Source organism: Carassius auratus, chromosome 34 (genome assembly GCF_003368295.1).
Source record: "Carassius auratus strain Wakin chromosome 34, ASM336829v1, whole genome shotgun sequence".
Classification (NCBI taxonomy): domain Eukaryota; kingdom Metazoa; phylum Chordata; class Actinopteri; order Cypriniformes; family Cyprinidae; genus Carassius; species Carassius auratus.
This window is the reverse complement of record NC_039276.1, coordinates 4,662,572-4,686,512: the sequence shown is the minus strand read 5'-3', so window position 1 is coordinate 4,686,512 and position 23,941 is coordinate 4,662,572. Positions and strand designations below refer to the sequence as shown.

The window sequence follows — 23,941 nt, the reverse complement described above, 5'->3', positions numbered from 1 at the left end:
ATTCACTGCAGAGCATCCATTGATGAAACACTGATGCAGTGCTACATTTCTACAAACCTGATGAAGAAACACACTCATCCTGATCTATGATGACATGAAGATGAGAACATTATAATTTCTGGCTGAACTGTTTCTATAACTACTATCCTTTATAGGTATATTTAGTTATTAGTTCATGTTCAACAAAAAGGAACCTTAATGTGTTTCTAGTGAATCTCATCTGGTTGATGAATGTTTAATATGTAAACTATGCTGTTGTTCATCTTTAAACCGCTCGATGTGACTAACACAACACAATACAAACATTGATATTATGACTTCCTATGAAACCATCACTTTAATGCACATAAAAATACAGTGTTTGGGATCAAAACAGGTCATAATAGAGGAGCAAGAGGAGAAAACAGTCTGCTGAACTCATGTGTTTTAATAAAGGAGAGACTGATGATCTTGTTCCTGATGAGGGACTGGAGGAACACACACACCAGACGGTTCTTCAGGACACACAAGAAAATATTCATTTCACAATAATGGCAGGATGTGCTATCCAGTCTAGTGAAGATGTTCTGATGAAATCATTCTCAGCAATGAAATCAATACGAGTCTCTCACTGATTTTGGAGTCCGTTTCGCTGTTTACTAAATGCAATGCATTTCAAACATTTGACTCTTTCTGACTGATAATCTGAATTTAATCATTCTTCGTTTCCACTTGTAAACGCTGCTGCTGTGCGTGAGCGCTTCCTGTCGCGGCGCTCGGAATCATGGGAGATGTAGTTCAACACGGAAACCAAGTCGCGCTTCGAAAACTGCATTCACAAATAAAAACAGGTCTAACTACCAATATATAATGTAGTGTTCTTTCTGTCAAATGTAATATCAACTGTTTAAGAAAAATATATCTATAACCCGTACAGTCTATGATATAAACACTTACACACGAACAAAGCAAATGACCCGGATGTGAACGTGAGTCCCGCCTTGTATGTGACCCATAATCCACCGCTCTTCCTTTCCCACATTCTCCACACAGAGTAAGCATCGTCTCATTCTCGCTTCAGAAATCCAGCATCATCCGTGTTATTATTGTCTAATAGTTCAGCGTAGCGTCTCACCTGAGAGCACAGACGCGTTATCGATCACTGCGACGCGTTCTGTCGCGTTCTAAACGCCGATGTACGCGATTAAAGACCATTGTGACGCGTCGCGGTGAAGTAACGCTCTGCTCCGGTTTGACCCGCGAGCTGACAGACTAATAAAGTGTAGGTGAACAAATCTGTCACAGAATACGAGTATCTGCTCAAAGAATAGATTCTGAACAATGTTTGCTACCGAGAAGCTTTTGCTCCCCATTGAAGTGTATTATTATGAAAGTATAAATGTTCCTTGAGCTTCTGTTGTCTGAAGACATGACCTCGGAGGTGTTTAATGAAGATCGCGTGACTCAGACGAGGCTCTGGTCCAATCAGAGTGTAGGATCGGAGCTCATTATAATATGAAGTGTTTGTTGTGTTTGTGTTCAGATGGCACCGAAGAAGGGTGAGAAGAAGAAGAGCCGCTCGGCCATCAACGAGGTGGTGACCCGAGAGTACACCATCAACATCCACAAGCGCATCCACGGCGTGTGAGTCCCTCAACCACTGACCGCTGAGCTCTAGATCACTGACCGCTGCTCTGTAGATCACTGACTGACCACTGCTCTGTAGATCACTGACTGACCACTGCTCTGTAGATCACTGACTGACCACTGCTCTGTAGATCACTGACTGACCACTGCTCTGTAGTCTGTAGTTGACTGACCACTGCTCTGTAGTTGGCTGACCGCTGCTCTTGTGCTCCTCGTCCTGCAGCTCCTTCAAGAGGAGAGCTCCCCGTGCGCTGAAGGAGATCAGGAAGTTTGCGGTGAAGGAGATGGGCACACCTGACGTCCGCATCGACACCCGTCTCAACAAGGCTGTGTGGGCCAAAGGTGTCCGGTGAGTGGGTCTGACCGTCACACTGTTACTCAACGACACTGTGTTATAGTGTGTGTGTGTGTGTTCTGCAGGAGTGTGTTATAGTGTGTGTTCTGCAGGAGTGTGCTATAGTGTGTGTTCTGCAGGAGTGTGCTATAGTGTGTGTGTGTGTGTGTGTTGTGCAGGAGTGTGTTAGTGTGTGTGTGTTCTGCAGGAGTGTGTTATAGTGTGTGTTCTGCAGGAGTGTGTTATAGTGTGTGTGTGTGTGTTGTGCAGGAGTGTGTTATAATGTGTGTGTGTGTTGTGCAGGAGTGTGTTATAATGTGTGTGTGTGTGTTCTGCAGGAGTGTGTTATTATGTGTGTGTGTGTTCTGCAGGAGTGTGTTATAGTGTGTGTGTGTGTGTGTGTGTGTGTGTGTGTGTTGTACAGGAACGTGCCGTACCGCATGCGTGTGCGTCTGTCCCGCAAGCGTAATGAAGACGAGGACTCCCCGAACAAGCTGTACACCCTGATCACCTACGTCCCTGTCACCACACACAGAGGTCAGGGGTCACCACTAACACACCTCACTGTCTATGTTTTCTCAGTTGTGATATAAAAGCACAGTTGCGTGTTATGATGATGTCTGATTTACTGGATATAAAAACACAATTGTGAAGTATAAACTCAGTATTGTAAGAAAATACCCTTTCCCTCTCTCAGATCTGGACTTTATCTTGTGATTGTGTGTAATCACACAGTTCTCAGAAAAGTCAGAATTGAGAGAGTCAGTCAGAGAGAAACTCATAATTCTGAGTCCAGGAGGGTCTTGACGTCTTACACTCGGGGAAGGAGAGAGCAGAATTGTGATGTGGCTGAATGTGAGGGTTAAACTTCAGAAGGCTCATGTTATGATTTAATGAATTAACTTGAGCATTTACAATACAACTGTTGTTTTGTTCAGAGTTTTACCCTGAAACACACACAGCTTTCAGTGTGAACTGGTGGATCGATAATGTGTTATCAATCTAAAAATTATAGGAGTGTGTGAATCCTGCAGTAATATTGCAATCGTTGTTTTAACTGTGTGCATGTTGGTATTATCCAGTATATCTCAAAGCAAACAAAACTCATGAATGCATTAAGAACGATCACATACTTCAAGATACGGGGCAGAAAATGTAGATTTCATTTCATATAGATACCATCACACGAAGAGTGATGCCCCCCCCCCCCCCAAAAGAATTGATTTTATACAACAGTTCAGTAAACAAGGAGTTAATATTCAGATAATATAAAGTTAATATTATTATCTCTGAACAACACAAGTGTTTCTGAATGAATCGCTGATGTAAATGATTCACTCAACAGTGATTTACTGCCCCCTACTGGCTGATTTAATTTACATTTAAGTTACCTTTTCATTTTTCAAATAATGTGTGTGTGTGTGCTCTTCTAACTCCTCTCTCTTGTGTTTGCAGGTCTTCAGACGGTTAATGTGGATGAAAACTAAGTTTCTCTTCATGCTTGTCAGAATAAAAACATAAAAGGATTTTGTTGTGCATGATTTATTTGTGGTCAGTGTGAGTCATGACATCATCAGATCAGCTGTGCTTCCTATCTAATGCTCCACAGAGCTGCTGTATGATTGGTCAGAAGTGGACACGGCTGATCTGAGTTAACCCTTCGTATGTCACAGTGTGTGAGAGTTGTCACTCTTAAGGCTGAGAGGTGCATTTAAGGAAAATCATCTGATTCAGTGTCTAACACAGATCATGAAGCGAACCAGCTTTACTTCCTGCTGTTGCTCCGTATCTCCCAGTGTAAACATCCTCTAATCAACACATTGGATATGTACTGAATAACAGAAATACTGATGTCTCGGAGTGTAGATATTCTTCAGGTTCAGAATCATAATAATCCTTCATGTGAGTTGATTCGGTCAGAGGTCTCTCTCTCTGTCGGTCAGTGAGGTCTGCTGACACACACACACAGGGCTGAGGGGAGTCCGGCTCGCCCCAGGGCATCATGGGATGGGTCAGGGCACTCGTGTGTGTGTGTGCTGGATCATCAGCAGGCCGGCGCGCTCCTGATACTGACGAGGTTTGGCCGCGCTGATCCTGTCGCTCAGGTGGACGGGCCGCTCCAGGAAGTTGACCAGCACCTGCTCGGTCAGTAAAGAGGCCAGCACCTGCTCGAAGCTGACTGACCAGTGCTCGTCGCTCGGGCTCTGACCGCTCTGACGCGCCTCTCCGATCTGCAGCACGAGGCTGGTGACCATCCCGATGGCCTGGAAGAGCTCGGCCTCGCCCGGATTGCCCTGAAACATGCTGTAGAGCGTCTTACAGAACTGGATGAACTGGTGCTGGTGGACAGAGCACACAGCGGTCAGGACACATTCTGAGAGGAGTGTGTGTGGTGTAAGTGTGTGATGTGTGGAGCGTCACCTGCTTCATGTGAGGAAGAGGCTTCTCCTCGTGCTTCTGCTTCTCTCTGCTCAGATCCTGGAGCATCTGCTGCAGCTGCTCTTCATAAGACTTCCTCTCTCCTACACACACACACCAGAGGCGCATTACACACACAAACACACTCACACACACGCTCACACACACACACACGCACTCACCGTTGGGCAGGCTGACACAGAGAGGTCTGGTGCTGGACAACACGGGACTCTTCAGAGGAGACGAGTCTTCTGCGTCCTCGCTCAGAGCTGAGAACACACACACACACACACTAACATGAGCTGATCTGGATAATAAAACAGAGTTAGTTTATTCACGGAGGAGTGTTATTCTCCTGCTCATCTCTGTGAAGCTGCTCTGAAATCATCTGTTTTGTAGAAATAAAGGTGTTTTGACATTAATGCTTGATGCAACGCCCCGTGGTTCTGCACTGAAGGCTCTCTGCTGTGTTTGAGACGGTGTGTGTGAGTCTGAACCTGGAGGGATGTGCAGTCGATACAGCAGCCGGATCTTCTCGTTCAGCTCCTCACAGTACAGAAGATCTGCAGAGAAACACTGGCTCAGTGAAGGAGGACAGCACAGAGGACGGTGTGTGTGTGTGTGTGTGTGTGTGTGTGTGTACCCAGCATCTGCGTGAACTGAGAGAAGGTGACGAGGCCGTCTCGGTCCTGGTCCAGCAGAGTGAAGGCGCGCTGACCGACGGTGTCCGTGTGTGTGCCACAGCTCCAGGGCGTCAGCAGCTCATACAGACTCTTAAACTGAGCCCGGTCCACCACGTACCGCTCCACACAGCCTCCGAGCGCAGGACGAGCAGGAGACGCACCGGAGGAGCACACACCATCACCCCAGTACAGACTGATGAAGTGCTCCGTCTGCAACACACACCACTGATAGACTACTGATACACACACATACACTAATACTACAAACTAGAAGTGAATAAAAATACAGACATCAGTTAATAAATAAATAAATAAAAAATAAAATAAATAAATAATTTAAATAAAATAATTAATTAAAATAAAATACATAAAAATAAGTAAACAAATAATTAATAAGAAAATAAAATAAATAAAAATAAGAAAATGTATAAAAAAAAGTTTAAAAAAGTAATTAAAAAAATTAATAAATGCATAAAATAAGTAAACAAATAATTAATAAAAAATAAATAATTAAAATAAAGTAATTAAAAAAAGATATGCATAAAATAAGTAAAATAATTAATTAAAAATAAAAAAGAAAATACTAATAAAAATAAATGAATACATAAAAATAAGTAAAAAATATTTAATAAAAATAAGTAAATAAATAATTCATAAAAATATAAATAAGTAAATAAAGTAAACTTTAAGTAAAATTTATATATATAAAATTTCTAATTTTTAGTTAAAATAACTAAAACTGAAAATTATACAGACTCATTACAAATAATAAAAATGACAAAAACAACAAAGTTACTAAAACTTGAATTAAAATGAAAGTGGAAACCAAAAACAGGATTCAGGATGATGCTGCAGTAACAGTGGACTGATATCTGGATGGATCGGATTGTTTTTAGAGAACAAATATCATACGTGTATTTATAATAATAATAATAATAATAATATATTCACTAGGGGTGGGAATCACCAGAGGCCTCACGATACGATATTATCACGATACTTGTGTCACGATACGATGTTATACATATTGCGATATTCTGAGATATATTGTGATATTACAGTTCAACTTGAACTCAATCAAAAAGGTTGTTCAGACCTTTCAGCAATTGGGGCATTTGAAAGTAAATTAACCACAATAAAATCCAACAAAGAGCAAATAAAATAACCACACTTTGACTGAAAGTAGCAATAAAACTGGAGAGAATTTATATTAATATTGGTAACACTTTACAATAAGGTTCATTAGTTAAATAAGAACTTATTCATCTTAATTGTGGATTTCTCTTTCTATCGCTCCATAAATCAGGAGAACAAGGAGTCGAATGTTGTATAAATGAGAGAGTAACAGTGAAGTGTTCAGGAGCGTCACCTTGAAGAGATCGTAGAGCTCCGACAGATCCTGCTGCGACAGAGACACGTCTGGAGTGACCAGGCGCAGCTGCAAACACACACACACACACACACACACACTGAGCGGGGATCGAGGCGTTCAGAGCACGTGGAGGAGAGGGAAGAGGCTCACTGCGTTGTCTTTGGTGGAGTCCTCGTGCGCCTGCAGCACCTGAACACGCTGACGGCTCCTCAACATCTCCACATGCTTCACAGACACACCGCTGAACTTCTGCAGACACACAGACGCATCACTGCATGACAACACAAGGATGTGTATGGAGCGGCGTCATCTGTTTGAGCAGACACACACCTCGTGGGCATCGGTGAGGAGCGTGGTGATGTTCAGACGATGAGAAGCTCCTGCGTCTTCAGCACAAACGTGTGTGTCCTCCTCGTGTCTGACCTGCTCCAGGAAACTGACCGACACAGAGACCAATCCACTTCAGACCTCACCCTCGCTCAGACAGACATCAGTGTGCACATCATAAACTGAGTCTACATACTTTCCTAAAGTTGACTATTTTGTGCAGTGTTCAAACAGGAATGATTCAATGATTCAGTTCAGTGAGTCACTTTCAGTGAATATCTGCAGGGAAATATTGCTGTTAATGTACTGGTATATTGGTGCACATAAATGAAAATAACTATGAAATATTTAAGGATTCATTCAGCTATTACCTATGAAATACTGGGCTATAATAATAATTAAAGATTAAATGACTGAATACAAAATATTGGTACATAGTTAATATTTAATTATTATAATTTATATTTAATCATTAAATATAAAATATTGGCAGATATAAATAGAAATTAATAAATACGAAAAGTTAAATTAAATAATTAAATGTTAATTAAATGTGAAATATTAATGCATATTACTGAAAAATAAATAAATAGGAGTTATTTAATCAATGAAAATATTAAATATGGAACACTGGTGCATATAAATCAGAAAGATTAAATATAAGTGTATATAAATGAAAACGAGTAAATATGAAATATTTAATGATTCATAAAATGTGTAAACAAGAAATCTTGGTGCATATAAATTTTAATTATTAAATGTAAAATGTTTGATTAAATATGAAATATTGCTGCATATAAATAGAAATATATAAATATATATAAATACGAACTGTTTAATGATTAATAAAATAAATAAGAAATAATGCATGTAAATAAAAAGTTTAAATGACACATTAAATGATTCATGAAATGCTGAAAAATATGAAATATTTAAAGATTCGCAAAATACTTAAATATGAAATATTGGTGCATAAATATGACAATGATCAAATCTGAAATATGTATAATGTATGAACTGATTAAATACAGAACATACGTGCATACGAGTTAAAAGTATTCCATGTTCTTCTCCTGGGGTTCATGTAGTGTAAAGCAGTGTGAAACAGTGTTAATTTCTTTGACTAAATATTTTCGTCATTATTTTCGTCACGAATATATTTTTGCGGACGAAAACGAAACGAAAACTAAAATAGAAGGCACTGATGGAGACTAAAACTACAACTAAATTGATTGACATTATCGTCAACGAATAAAGGACGAGACGAAAATAGACTGTGACGAAAATCAAATCAGCAGACGGGAGAGATGCGAGGAATGAGCAAAAGAACCGGTAAAACGGAACAGACTGCATGAGAGAAGAGAACCAATCAGAGCCTGACTTATTGAGACGTGAAGCGAAGGTTTTCAGTTTTTAAATGAGCTCCCGGGAAGACGGCATTCGAAGAGGTGATGTCTAAAAAAGCGACAAAATGTCCACAGCTCACTTCACGTTTGACGACGAACAAAACAAAACAAAGTGTAAAGCACGCGGAGCGCTCATTCATGGCAAGAACACAACCAATTTGAAAAGACATTTACAGACGAGCCACCCGGACATTTTCTCAAATGTAATTTCACAACGATGTTCTTTTGTTTATTGAGCTAAGCAAAATTGGAAGACTGCAGTGCGTAGATGTTGTAGCATTAAATATTACGAACTGAAAAGTACTGTAAAATAGCCCCTTCTTCAAATTAGATGCGAGAACAATACTAATACGTAATATCATGATAAATACATTTGATTAATACTAATGTTTAGTATATTTTATAATGTTCTACTTGTTGACAATATCACAAATATTTCTATATTAGTCATGTGAAACATGAATGTTCACATCCTATCATTATACATACTAATCTAGCAATATTGTAGTATTTAAAACATACAATATTGCTAGACAAATGAATACCTTATAAAATCTTGTTACTTTTTTTATCCACCCAACTTATTAAATATTTACTTTAAATGCATGCACTTATTGTTCAGCTCAGCTGTAAGCTTTAAGGTCCTGGACCTAACTTTATTTTTCTTTTATTGATGGTCAATTGGCAGCTAGTTATTGTTTACATTATCATGACAGTGTTTGTTGCTGCATAAAAGCTTTTGAATCGAAATAAAGACACAGTTGAGTTGAAATAAAGTTGAATTTGTGTTTTATATATTTTGGTTAAGTTTGTTTCCTATACCAGCTGTAAAAAATTGTCTAGTAAATCTGTTATTGATTTTAGTCTTATTTTAGTCGACTAAAATACCAAGCAATTTTAGTCGACTAAAATAAGACTAAAATTAAAACAAATCAGATGACTAAAACTTGACTAAAACTAAAAAGAATTATAGTCAAAAGACTAAGACTAAAATTAAATTAAAATTTTGTGTCAAAATTAACACTGGTGTGAAAACATGCTTTGATTATGTTAGCTGTATCTGACTGTATTAGGCGTCTGACAGGAAGTGTCTGGAGGGGTTTCCTCACCTGGTCAGGATCATGAGCGCGTGTCCGTCGTCGCTGCAGGTGCTGAGCTCGGCCGTGTTAGCGTCCAGCACCGCCAGAGAGATCTGGAAGATGGCTCTGACGCCGTGGTAGAAGAAGGAGTCGAGGACACACAGAGCGCTGCGGAAGGGCAGGACACTGAGGAACAGCGTCAGGAACCACGTGAGCGAGGCCGACGCCAGCGGAGTGAGGTCAGGAACACGCTCGGACAGCTCCGGCAGACGCTCACGGATCAGCTCCTCCAACACCGACTGATCCACCTGAGCTCCTGACACACAGGAAGTGACATCAGCAGCGTTACACGAGCCAGAACAACTCTCACACTACAGGAAAAGTTAATAAGATTGAAGACAGAGCTGAAGGTCGTCAGTGTAACATGTTAATTTACGTTACGTTTCTGCAGTATTGGGCTTAAAGGGAGCATGTAGAGGGAAAACAAAAGAGGGCCAAGGATAGATCCCTGTGGAACACCACAATGGTTAGGCGCAAAGGGGAAGTAAATGATCAAATGTTTACAGAAGCAGTCCTCCCCTCCCCGTGAAGCTAGGCTCTGAACCCCAACAACACGCTCGAGTCGTTCCAGAAGAATACTGTGATCAATAGTATCGAATACTAAACATATGAGGATAGCAGATGATCCAGAATCAATGGACCGTATAATGTCATTCGTAACTTGGAGTAATACCGACTCTGTGCTACGCAGCACTCTAAACAGTTGTTGAGGGGGGAATTAAAACCAGAAAAATCTTGCATTTTAGATATTTTAATGCTTTTTGGTCTTATTTTACATATTTTAAAGACATCTTGAGGCCCCCTAGTGGAGAACCACTTCTTCAAGCAAAATATAATTTTTTACCTTTTGATTTCTGAACAGTATCATTGAGACAGAAATATAAATTTTATTAAAGGAGTCATCGGATGTCCATTTTCCACTGGATCAGGAATGATTTGTGCGAACACAGACAGAAATCTGAGATCGACTTGATTTGAGAAAGAGGTAAAGATTTAAGTAGATTAAAAAAACACTGTGTGGATTTTTATCATTATAGGGTGGTTGTGTACTAAACAACATGTAAAAGTGCATCTAGCATTCAATGACCTTTTAAACAGTTTTAATGTTAAACATTTATGTTTATATTTTAGTTAAAGTTTTACTAATCTGTTTTAGAAATTATTAGATGTTTTCGGATACAAGTAAGTAAATGTTTAGAAATTATTATTTTTATGTCTTGAAGTTATTTTAGTCCATCATCAAGTTTAACAACTAAATAAAAAATAGCAACTAGCTGAAATAATAAAATATTTAAAAACAGAATATGAATGTTTTCATTTATTTTAAGTAACAAGATTTTTAAAACGTAAAAATGGTTTTAGTAAACTATTTGTGAAATGTGAACCAGACCAGTTTTTATGCGGCTCTGAGTCAGTGGCATTCAAAACATCCACAGCGCTGTCACCCGCTCGAACACGCGGATCAGAAGAGGAAGTGGTTCAGACAGGTGCTCGGTCAGGTACACACCGATGACCCTGCGGTTGAAGTAGTCGGGCAGCATGCGCTCGCACACAGTGACCAGCAGCCAGAACGCCTCCTCCTCTTTAGTGTACAGCAGCATCACCGAGGCCAGGATGTTCATGGACTGCAGAGGACACAACACAACCATCACAGTTCAGTTGAAGCATGAGCTCGGTCTGGGCTAGTGTTAGCGCTGTTAGCGAGCACGGTCACCTGGCAGTAGCCGATGGCGGGGTTCCTGAAGGCGTAGGCGGTCAGGACGCGGCGCAGCGCTGAGATCCCCGTCTCGTTCTGGAAGGCTGGATGCTCCGGCAGCGAGCGGTGCAGATCTCGCTCGATCTCCTCGGTGGCGATGCTGCTTTCTCCTCTGCACTTCTCCAGCAGATCCGTGTAGTAGCTGGGATGAGCTGCCAGCGAGGAACACGCGTCTGAGAGACAGACGGAGAGCACACACACAAACCAAAGTGAAATTCAGAAAGACGATGGTTTTCATTCTCGGTTTTAGTTGTGAGATAAGACAAAACTGGTTGCAAGAAATATGTATCAAACACTGAATTTTGGATCATGGGTTCACATGAATCTGTGTTAAAGTGTAATTTATTTCTGTGATGCTCCGCTGTATTTTCCCCATCATTCGATTTACTGCTCTAGAAACATTTCTGATTATTATCAGTGTTGAACACAGTTGTGCTGCTCAATATTTCTGTGGAAACTGTGATGCATTTCATTTCTCAGGATTCACAGAAAGTTCAGAAGAACAGCGTTTATCTCAAACAGAAATCTTCTGTAACATTATAATGTCTTTACTGTCACTTTTCAGCAATTTAATGTGGCTTTGATCAATAAAAGTAACAATTTCTTTCTTTTTTTGTTTAACTGACTTCCTCTAAACTTTTAAATGGTAGTGCATCACACTTAAATGCAGTCTAGGTGCGCAGAAGAGACTTCTTTAAAAACCTTAAAAAAAAATCGTTATTTAGTGTAATTCATTTTAAATTTGTTCCATAACTGTACAACATTTGGGAGGTTTGTGCAACATGTAATGAATCTCCTGTGCGTACAGACAGCGTGAGCAGAGATTTCAGCAGATAAATAACCAAATAAGAGCATTGATCACAGAGCAGCAGAAGAGGAAGTCTGATCTGGACAAATATAGAGCGACTGAAAACACCATGGAAGTGACTTTCTTCTGTTCTGTGTCACCCCGTCAACTTCTCTCTTTCTCTGTTTCCGTCTCTCACCGGAGAAGTTGAGCCACAGCTCTCCGCGCAGAGATTCGGGGATCCCCATCGCCACCAGCTTACGGATCTTATCCGTGCGGAACATGTGAACGCCGCGGCCGAACTCCGTGAAGTGTTCGTCCCACAGTCGCTCCCGAACCTGCTCCGTGTTCTGATGGAGACACAAACACCTTCAGCACACATTTCACATCACTACTGCGTTTTGCATAAAGCATATTTTTAAAACACTTAAAGGGACAGTTCACACAAAAAAGCCAATTCTGTCATTTATTCTCCCTGAAGCTGTTCCAAACCTGTGTGTTTGAGATTATGTGACATTATTTTTTCTACACACATTTTACACCCAAACTCTCATTACTGTAATGCATTTATTTTAAAGTAAAAAAAAAATTATTTCTTGACTGATTTGAATACAGTCAATACAGAATACAGAAGGACTAAAATATCTTCATGTATTATAACTGTGTACCAGGGTTGATACAGATAATCAAAACTAAAACTGAAGCTAAAATGAAAACCATTATATAAAATTGTTACTTGAAATATAATAAACATTGACTGATATATATATATATATATATATATATATAGATATATTTTGCTTTAACTTGATGCTCCAAACTGAAATAAAAATGTATAAAACTATAAAAAAATAATACTAAAACTAATTAAAATAAAAAAAAATACAATTATAAAAATTACTAAAAATGACAAAAAAATATACTAAAATTAATTAAAAAAAAACATGAAAATTAAAATATTACTAAAAATAACAAAATACTTAAGCTAATTAAAATAAAAAAATAAAAATGTTACTTATATATACACTAAAACGTTTTCTAATAAAAATAGAAATAAACCAAACTATGAGCAAAACTAGTGATGGTGGTCAGGCTGCGTCACTCACACTGGTCTTGTTCGGAGCGTCTGATTGGCTGGGGTGGAAACTGGACATGAGGTCTGTGTGGACACTGTGACGCAGAGCTTGATCAGAGATGATGTCACTGTCGTCCTCATCGTCTGATTGGACGGTGTCGTAACAGAAAGTGTAGTATGGTGTGCTGGAGATCTAGAGATCAGGAAACACACACTGTGTTATCAGAGACACTGTTATCTAGTGTTTATCTCCATATGTACTTCCTAAGTGTCTATGTGCGGTGATGATCAAGTCTTCCGTGAATTATTACTAGTGTCCTGTTCTAATAAGGACAGGTTTGAGGGTTTTAAAGAAAGCTGTCAGCTTGCCCTCACTGAGAGCTGAATAACCCTCGACAGATTAAACTAGAGATGGTCAAACCGAGGAGTACCGAGGACTTCTTGCGCTGGTCGTGTCCGCTGATTAGGTTGTGTTTCCAGTGCAGGTCTCTCAGCCGGTGTCTGACGCTCTCCACCAGCTGGTCCCGATGGAGCAGCTCGATCAGCTGGAACGCTCTCTTACAGCGGACGCTGATGATCACGGGGTTAGGAAGAGCACTGGTGCTCTCGGCCTTCTCGATGGAGAGGATCTGCACACACACACACACACACACGTGAAGAACTGAGCCTGGTGCGCTGATGGAGCTTGGGTTCATGGCCCCCATCTCCTTTGGCTTGAAAATATAGAGTCGTTCATATTCAGTGATATTACTGATTCGACTGCACTGATGAATGGAGAGATGTCTGTTTCATAAGTGATGGACTCTTATTTTCCTGTTTATGACTGTGAAGCTGCTCTGAAATCATCTGTATTGTATAAAGTGCTACAGAAATCAATGTGAACTGACAACTAAAACATTCATGTTTCATAACGACTGTGTTATTATGAAACTACTTACTGCTATTTATGCTTAATATAACTCTTCTACATTAAGAAATAGTGAATATATCAGTGAATTAGAAAGGGTTTCATTTTCTGAGATGAGCTAAATGTCCTCATTAAAAGATCAAACCATCAATATCGATACATTTATCATTATATTAAGATCGCTTTATGTCCATATTGATACATTTATGATATTTTTTGTTCTTACTGATACATTTATGATTTTTTTTGTCCATATTGATACATTTATGATTTTTTTTGTCCATATTGATACATTTATGATATTTTTTGTCCATATTGATACATTAATGATATTTATTGTTCTTAATTCATATATTTATGATATTTTTGTTCTTAATTCATATATTTATTATATGTATTGTTCTTATTGATACATTTATGATACTTTATGTTTTTTGTCCTTATTCACAAATTTATAAAACGTATGATTTTTTTTGTTCTTATTGATACATTTGATATTTTTGTCCTTATTGACAGATTTATAAAACTATTATGGTGCTTTTTGTCGTGAAAGTAGCTCAACGCAAACGAGCCACAGCAGAATGTTGTGAGAACGATCTGTTCCTGCAGCAGCTGATAACCTCTGACCTCTGTGAGGGGTATGATGAGAGCACACTGGCCCTCCTCACGGCTGCTGAAGCACAGATACCCGTCTGTGGTGTAGACCGTGCCCGGCGTGTGGCAGCGGGCGTGAGGAGTCCAAACCGAGCATGACATCACTTCCTGCAGACGCTCAGCCCGTGGCAAGCCAAAGAGAGAGAGCACATACTGCCTGAGAGCCTGTTCTTCCAACACCCTGTGAGACACAAACACACACAACCATGTTCACGCTTCAGACTTCAGACCTGACCATCACAGTCAACACTTCCAAGATAAAGCGGAGCGCTCAGCTCAAGGCACCGCTGTCTCTGTCTCTCTGATGATGTGAAGGTATGGGCTGAGGGGATCAGCATCTATATATTTGGTGCTGATGAGATCTTTCATTGTGTAGATTGTCTACACTTCTACTATACGTACCCCTTGAATGTATATAAACTCCAGAGTATCACTGCTTTGGTTAGACTTTTTGATTTTTGATGTGTTTCTCAATTAAGAAATCTGCTGAATCGCTTTTTCTTTGCGTTTTGCTCTGTTTATTAAAATGTTCTTTTCTTTGTTAAATAGAAAAGCACTATTTAAGTTTTTGTTCAGTATCTATTTTAAAGTCTCGCCCCGTGTGGACCAAATCAGTTGACCTTTAAATACATCTGCTGTTTACTTCTAGATCTGAATTTGCTGAAAGATTTTGATCAAAGCAGCAGAGAAGAAACCCACTGCTCTATAAATACACAAGCGGCTCCGCATGCAAATGCAGTTTTCACACCCATCGAGCGCGAGTTTGCATGCAGTCACAACCCACACACACGCATGACCTGTGCTTATTTCTCTTCACCATACATCATCCATTAACAGCTCGAATGCAGCTGCTCTTCTCAACCTGCTGTAATTTGATTCACAACTTCCATCATTTCTATATTCTGCAGCCCGTTACTCTCGGTTCTGCTTTACTTGTTTTCGCTGTCTTTCTCGTACCAGAACTTCTCTTTTACTGAAGGAAGTATATGAGACTCAAATCCCTCCTGATATCTGGCTGGATAGAGAGCAAGTACTCTTCACTGAGGCTCATAAAACAATGATGTCTCACTACCACAACATATGTGATGATAGATAAAGTCTATTAGAGGTATTACAACAATATAGTGATATTCTCAATGTTACCCAGAAAACAGGATACAGGTGTAACTCATTAGAAATACTTCTGATTAATGTTACGCTGTCAGACATGCAGAAGAAATCTAATGTCACCTGGCCCACTCATCGTTTTAATCATACACTAGATTTAATTATATTGCATCTTACTGCTATAGATATTGTATGATGATATTACTGACGATTTCCTTGTATCGTGCATGCTGCGTATCACTGATATTAACTATATGTCTCAGCGAAAACTAGATCCTAGTGTACTGCCAAATTATAGGCCTATTTCAAATCTTCCATTTATGTCTAAAATTTTAGAAAAGTTGTGTCTGCTCAATTGAGCACCTTCCTGCACAAAAATGATCTGTATGAAGAATGTCAGGTTTTAGGCCCCATCATAGCACAGAAACTGCACTTGTTAAAATTACAAATGACCTGCTCCTTGCGTCAGATCAAGGCTGCATCTCATTTCTAGTCTTACTTGATCTTAGTGCTGCGTTCGACACCACAGATCATGACATACTCATAGATCGATTACAAAACTATACAGGTATTCAAGGGCAGGCTCTAAGATGGTTTAGATCCTACCTGTCCGATCACTACCATTTTGTTTACTTAAATGGGGAGTCATCTCATTTATCATCAGTAAAATATGGAGGGCCACAAGGATCCGTCCTAGGTCCCCTTCTATTTTCAATATATATGTTGCCCCTTGGTAATATTATTAGAAAATACGGAATTAGCTTCCACTATTATGCTGATGATACTCAGCTATATATCTCAACGAGACCAGATGAAACTTCCCAATTATCTAAGCTAACAGAGTGTGTTAAAAATGTAAAAGATTGGATGACAAATAATTTTCTCCAATTAAATTCGAATAAGACAGAGATATTAATTATTGGACCAAAAAACACTACACAGAATCTTGTAGATTACAATCTGCAACTAGACGGATGTACTGTTACTTCCTCTACAGTCAGAAATCTGGGTGTTATATTAGACAGCAATTTGTCTTTTGAAAATCATATTTCCAATGTTACAAAAACTGCATTCTTCCATCTTAGAAACATTGCCAAGCTAGGAAACATGTTATCTGTTTCTGATGCAGAAAAGCTAGTTCATGCATTCATGACCTCTAGACTGGACTATTGTAATGCACTTCTAGGTGGTTGTCCTGCTTCGTCAATAAACAAGCTACAGGTAGTCCAAAATACAGCAGCTAGAGTCCTTACCAGGTCAAGAAAATATGATCATATTACCCCAATTTTACAGTCTCTGCACTGGCTACTTATTAAGTTCTGTATCAGTTACAAATTATCATTACTTACCTATAAAGCCCTAAATGGTTTAGCTCCAGCGTACCTAACTAGCCTTCTACCGCGCTACAACCCATCACGCACCCTAAGGTCACGAAACGCTGGACTTTTGGTCGTTCCTAGGATAGCAAAGTCCACTAAAGGAGGTAGAGCTTTCTCACATTTGGCTCCAAACTCTGGAATAGCCTTCCTGATAATGTTCGGGGTTCAGACACACTCTCTCTGTTTAAATCTAGATTAAAAACACATCTCTTTCGCCAAGCATTCGAATAATGTATCTCTTAAATTGTGAGTGTAGTTGCATCTGATCAAATGTGCATTATTATTGTTTAGGCTCTATTTGTTTCTCTGTTTCTGCTGGGATCTTCATCCCGTGGTAACTAGGATTTACACAAGCTCCAGTCTGGATCCAGAACACCTGAGAAGAGATGATGCTGACCCTGAATCAACAACAGAACTAACAAATGTAGATGTGACTTTAAGGTGATTTCAGGTGTAGAGACAATAGCAGATGTGATGCAGGTGTTCACCTCTTGGTGATGTTGTTGGAGTCCTGCAGTGACTGGTCGAGTGTGAGTCCACCGCTGTCCAGGAGCCTGCGGAGGGCGATATCAGCCAGCTGACACATGACCCTCATCACCTCGTCCACGTTCAGAAACATGGAGAACTCCCTCTGTTTCCGTCTCGTGTGAACGCGGATCACATCTGTCAGCAAACCCACAGACACGCGTTCCAGCCGCGTCACTTCAGCCCACGGAACTAACAGCTTCACTGATCACAAGAACAACACCAGCGAGTCACACAGAAGGGTCAAATCAGAGCAGGTAATTCTTTTAAATCTGCTTATTTGCTCACCCTCTTTGCCCAGCAGGAATGAGTAGAAGGCGATGTGGTTGGTGGTGAGGTACAGCGAGCCCTGGCGAGGCACGTGGCCCTTCCAGCAGCAGCAGGAGTAATGCGTCACCAGCTTCTCTCGCTGAGGGAGGCCGAAGCGCTGCTCGAACCGCGCCAGATCTTCCCTGAAGCGAGCCGGATCATCTTCCCGTGCAGCCTGACCGCCCAAAACCTCCTCCGCGATTAAACCCTGCATGAAAACACAAGACATTCAGAGTCTGAATTGAGTGTGATGTTTGTGTGAGTCTGTGGGGGGGCCGTACTTTCACTTTGCCCAGCACAAAACTGGCAGCGTCTTCTTTATTCTCAAACACAGCCATGTAGGGCAGCAGGTTCTGCTCCAGCCATCTCCAGTGTCTCTGCACCTCCTCCAGCGAGGCTCCTGGAACCACACACACCAGAACTTCATCACATCCTTCAGCGTTTATGACTTCATTTGATTACCAGCATTTTGATTTGTAAATATAAAAAACAAATAAGTCCCCCCTCAACAAATAAAACACAATTTTTTTAAAGATCTGGCATGCTTTTTGATTGCTAAAGTATACTTAAACCATTAAAACAAAATCCAGAAAAAAATGAAACAGAAAACAGGAATTTGGGAAAAATAAAACGTATTGATTTCATGTTTTCTGATATTTTTTGTTTTTTTGATGACTAAAATTGAATGTATCCATTAAAATTTTATACCGGAAGAAATTATATATATATATAAAAAATAAAAAAAAAGAATCAAATTGAAACCGAACTTGGGAAAGAAAGCAAACACACACAGATGATACGGTCACACACTGGTGTTTGTGAAGAGTGTGTGAGAAGAGCTCTCACCGCTGGCTATGACCCAGCTGACCTGTGACCCGGGGACATGCAGAACGACCCGGAACGGGGCCACACGAGCATTTGAGTCCAACACTGTGTCCAACGCACCCACCAGCAGACCTGCAACACACACACACACACACACACAGACACACGCGCACACACACACACACACGCACACACACACACACACACAGACACACACACAGACACACATACTTATTTAACATTATTAAAACAGAATTAAACCATTATAACAGAGTGGAAATTATATTTGTATATTTGCATACACAAAGTATATTTAGGGTAAATAAAAGAGAATTTGGGAATTTCTTATACATTTCATGCATTTCATGATTTTTGAGATGTGTAAACACTGAAATTGGATGGATGGAGACTTTAAATAAACTGTTGGCAAATTTTAGTTTCATTAGTTTCATTTAATTAGATGCAAAAATGTAATTTTACCATAAAAATTTAAAATAAAAATAAAAAAACCCTAATTGAAACAACCACTTTTCTCCAAAATCTTGACAGTGCCAGCACTATTTCACTGATATATTATAGTGTTAATGTTTTGTGCTGCTACCACTGATCTATATATATAACTATATATATAACTATATTATAGATCAGTGGCTGCTACACATCAACTCAGTTCTAGGAGCACAGCGGTGACACATGAGTTATTATACACCACACTTCATATGGCCTGATTTAATAACAGCATGAGAAAGTTTCACTTTCCTATTCCAGCTGTAGTCACCCGAATCAACACGAACACAAAACCACGGCTGACAGAACAGAGAAAGATGTTTGGTCATGATCAGTCTGTTCTGAAACACACACGAGGTTTAAGTAAAACCTGAACGCACTTCGACCTTTCAGCTGTGATCCGCAGGAAACACACCTTTCTACAGAGCTGCTCTAAAACACACAGCATGAGCCGTCAAATGACTCTTCTGAACCGATTCTTTAATAAATGACTCAGAGTTGTTGGTTTGAATCAGTCTGATGAATCCTTCTCTGAACGAGATCACTGAATTCATTAATATTTATCGTTCATTGCATATATTGCATCATTGATTGTGATTTGATTCGGTCTCGTGTGTTTGCTTTGATTTAAAGCTGGCTGGTTCATAAAGTCCTACGCTCTCAGTGAACACTCGATTTTGCTTGAATAAATAAAAAAGTAGAGTTGTACAATGACTCAAACCGTGACTAGTGTGTGTGAATATTAGAATAAAAATAGAACTCTTGAAACATTAAATCTGCATGTGCTGTGTGCCTCTGATTTGATTTAATTGATAAATGATTAAATTGTTAATGTTTTCTGAGTCAGGAGAACAGAGCTAGAGAAGGTGCTCAGCTCATCTGTTCACACGGAGATCTCAGATGATCAGCTCAGCTCATGTTTCAGGGAAGGTCAGACTCATAAAACACTGTAAATCACACACACACACACACACACACACACACACACACACACACACACACACACACACACGTTTATTAAGCTAATTTCTGATGGCGTCACACATCATAATCCACCAGCCAATCAAACGCGCTCAATCTGCTGGACTTTCATCAGAACAGCACAAGATCACTTTTCTATGTCTGGAAACATTCAGCAGAAGACAATAAGAGTCTGGTGTTTACCTTCCTGAGAGAGAGAGACACACACAGAGAGAGAGAGAGAGAGAGAGACACAGAGACAGAGAGAGAGAGAGAGAGAGAGAGAGAGAGAGAGAGACACAGAGAGAGAGAGAGAGAGAGAGAGAGAGAGAGAGAGAGAGAGAGACAGAGAGACAATAAGAGTCTGGTGTTTACCTTCCTGAGAGAGAGAGAGACACAGAGAGAGAGAGAGAGAGAGAGAGAGAGAGAGAGAGAGAGAGAGAATAAGAGTCTGGTGTTTACCTTCCTGAGAGAGAGAGAGACACAGAGAGAGAGAGAGACACACAGAGAGAGAGAGAGAGAGAGAGAGAGAGAGAGAGAGAGAGAGAGACAGAGAGACAATAAGAGTCTGGTGTTTACCTTCCTGAGAGAGAGAGAGACACAGAGAGAGAGAGAGAGAGAGAGAGAATAAGAGTCTGGTGTTTGCCTTCCTGATCCTGTCCACACAACACACAGAGAGAGAGAGAGAAGACAAATAACCGGCTCTCCTGGAATGAGTCCCACCTACCCACTCACACACACACACACACACACACACACACACTCTCTCTCTCTCTCTCTCTCTCTCTCTCACACACACACACACACTCTCTCTCACACACACACACACTCTCTCTCACACACACACACACTCTCTCACACCCACACACTCTCTCTCTCACTCTTACACACACCTCAAACACACACACACATATCCCAAACATCTCTGATAAAGATGCTACATCAAATCTGTGTTTTAGAAATGAAGCGCTAGACTGAAAGTGTCAGAAGCAGCACTAAACTACAGGACGCTTGAGATCATGGTGAAGTCTTCAGAGTGTGTGTTAACAGATTCATGTCATAACAACCTCTCGAGCGGCAAACTGCTCCTGGAAAATCATTACAACCATAAAACCCATAAAAAATACACAAACGGAGCCGAAAACCTGATTCAGTGACTCGAGACTAGATCAAGACGTGTCACGAAACTGAGAGTAATAGTTAATACACAGACAAATCTACTTTTATTTTATGTCACTTATTTAATAGGTTAATACTTCACATACATATATATATATATATATATATATATATATATATATATATATATATATATATATATATATATATAAAAATGTAACTTATTTATATTTATGTTTTAACGCCATATCAGCAACAATTGCTATATTAATGCAACATTAACAATATAATTTCAATACTTCATTTACAATTAGGGATGCACGATATTGGATTTTGGCCGATATTCGATATGCCGATATTTTCTAAATAATTTTGGCCGATGCCGATACCGATATCGATATATATACAAATATATACTGATAAATTTAAACTTTAATTTTACTGAAGAGAAATCCATGTATCTCTTCTGTACTGATTCTACCATAAATTTATTATTTTACAAATGTAGACAGACATTCACATCTGAAAAACAGGTCAATTATTTCACTTGGAGAATATCGGTTTGGCTCATCGGCAGAAATATTCATATCGGCCGATACCGATAATGGTCATTTTAAGCTTTTATCGGCCGATACCGATGTTGTGCCGATATTATCGTGCATCCCTATTTACAATATAATATTTTCTTAATCTTAAGAACCAATCATTATACAAAAACAAACAGAAAACAACAACAGTACTGATAAAAATAAATAAATAAATAAATAAATAAAATTGTACAAAGCATACATAACAGTTTAATCAGTGAATTTTTTTTAATTATTATTATTATTCCTCCGAAAGACTTAAAAAAAAAAATCTTTTAGTATTTTCTGAATAATAATATTGTCGTCTAATATAATTTTAAATTGGACATTCTATTAAAATATGTTCCATAAATATATATACATAATATAAATGTATCAAATAAAAAATAGAGTATGTGTGTGTGTATTATATATACTATTAAACTTAATAACTAATTATTTGATTAAATAGGCTCATAGCTCACATATTTTAACTATTGAGATACACACACACACACACACACACACACACACACACACATACATATATATGTATATGTGGGTATATGTATATATATATATATGGATCAAGAAAGTTCCTCAAAGTTATTCTAAGACATGAACGCATTTTGGTTTTATGTTTTAGGACAACTTTGCGGAAAGGTTTTGATCCACTTCAAATGTTGACTAGTGTATATACACTCTACACTTAAATAAAACATTATAAAAAAGCAGAAGAAGAGGAAGAAAAACACTTTTAATGCAAACAAGGCAGCAGAGCTGGTTTGGCTGCTGGTTTCAGATTAGTTTCCGAAATAACACTAGTTCCAGTGTGAGAAATGAGTTCAATCTCAGCACAAAGACATTCTTTCTGTTATAAACACATTTGAGTCGGTACTAGACCAGATTTAGAAGTAGACTGTACTATAGTTCTGAAGCCTCAAATCATAAAAACACAACAATGTACTGATACTAAACACCAGAGAGAGCAGAAACACAAGCTGATCTTTGAGCTCAAACGTGTCCTCACTTTAACAAAGCAATCCTTTACTTCAGACGTTACGATAAAAGAGATTTCACTGGAGTTTTGCAAGAACTTTGACCGTGAAACTGCTCGAGTGAAGAGAAGTAATGATCCCAGGCTTGTGTTGTGTCCACTTCTACTGTGAGCCTCAGCTGTTATGAAGGAAACTCCCAGAAAGAGCAGGATGCAGCTGTTGATCCCCGGACTAACACTAACACTCCGAGCTCGGGGACTGGGCTGATCTCACTCACCTGTGATCTTCCCTCCCGTGTCTCCGTGTCCTCGCCGGTGCTGCAGGAGGAAGTAATCGTTAGATCTGTCCGTCACCCAGAGCTTCAGCGCGTTTTTCAGCGCGACTTCTTCAGGAGTGATCCACATCCTCACGAGTGCGGCTCGCGGTGCTCTCTGTAGTGCGCACTAGCCTCGGATTCCGCCCATAACTGCAGTTCCTCTTGTGGCGTGTAGAGCGACTGTTTATTTCCGCTTTTTCCAGCCTTTCCTGCTCTCGGTTCCGGCGAGGGAAGTTTCATCTCTCCGCCTGCAGTGTCTCCTCACGGATTAACGCTGACGACGCGTTTCCCGCGTTAAATCCACTGACTGACTCGCGTCAACCGACGTGTTTTTTATTTTATTTTATTTTTTAATGTCTTTATCTACAGATGCGTACAGAAGTTACTGAAAAGCGTGCTTGTCTGATATACTGAGGTGAAATAAAATCCTCGCGTCGTACTGGAGCTGCGGAAACCTAATTTTAATATCGCGAAAGAACTCACTGTCGCGGCTGAGGAATGAGACTCTGTGATTGACAGCCGCTCCTCCAATCACAATAACTCTCTGCCTGTCAATCATTCTCGTGTGGGGGTGGGGCTTCATAGACAGTGATCGATAAATTCATATTTTTATAAATATTTTTATTGTTTTCAGATGTACGTGTGCAAAAACGAAATTATTTTATATTTAAGTATATATATTATAATTCACATATTATATATAACAACAAAATTCCATATGCAGAAATGTATGGGCATCACAAAAGCGTAATTTTAATTCTGGTAGAATAGAAATAGGTCACTATTTTTATTATTTAACAGCAATAAGAATATGTGTCCTTTAATCGACTGATTTATAACAAGCAT

At 39.4% G+C, this 23,941-nt stretch overlaps 2 protein-coding genes across 3 annotated transcripts; one reads left to right on the top strand and one right to left on the bottom strand.

Moving 5' to 3' along the window:
* Positions 1-968: 968 nt before the first annotated feature.
* LOC113052989 (60S ribosomal protein L31-like) lies at positions 969-3,486 on the top strand. 2 transcript variants are annotated; one of them, XM_026217554.1, is made up of 5 exons: positions 969-1,033; positions 1,523-1,623; positions 1,850-1,975; positions 2,385-2,497; positions 3,416-3,486. In XM_026217554.1, the coding sequence occupies exons 2-5, from the start codon at positions 1,523-1,525 to the stop codon at positions 3,445-3,447; spliced, it is 372 nt and encodes a 123-aa protein (XP_026073339.1). In that variant the 5' UTR covers positions 969-1,033; the 3' UTR covers positions 3,448-3,486. The 2 variants fall into 2 exon arrangements, with proteins under 2 accessions (XP_026073339.1, XP_026073340.1); XM_026217555.1 differs by lacking the exon at positions 969-1,033 and adding an exon at positions 1,237-1,261.
* On the bottom strand, positions 3,487-23,587 carry tbc1d8 (TBC1 domain family member 8). The gene is made up of 20 exons (XM_026217553.1): positions 23,057-23,587; positions 18,651-18,761; positions 18,086-18,204; positions 17,784-18,012; positions 17,459-17,699; positions 14,458-14,665; positions 13,355-13,552; positions 12,955-13,116; positions 12,048-12,198; positions 11,020-11,234; positions 10,813-10,930; positions 9,276-9,561; positions 6,764-6,869; positions 6,584-6,682; positions 6,431-6,499; positions 5,022-5,271; positions 4,876-4,941; positions 4,561-4,647; positions 4,382-4,482; positions 3,487-4,299 (listed from the first exon to the last, which is right to left on the bottom strand). The coding sequence occupies exons 1-20, from the start codon at positions 23,181-23,183 to the stop codon at positions 3,973-3,975; spliced, it is 3,270 nt and encodes a 1,089-aa protein (XP_026073338.1). The 5' UTR covers positions 23,184-23,587; the 3' UTR covers positions 3,487-3,972.
* Positions 23,588-23,941: the final 354 nt, after the last annotated feature.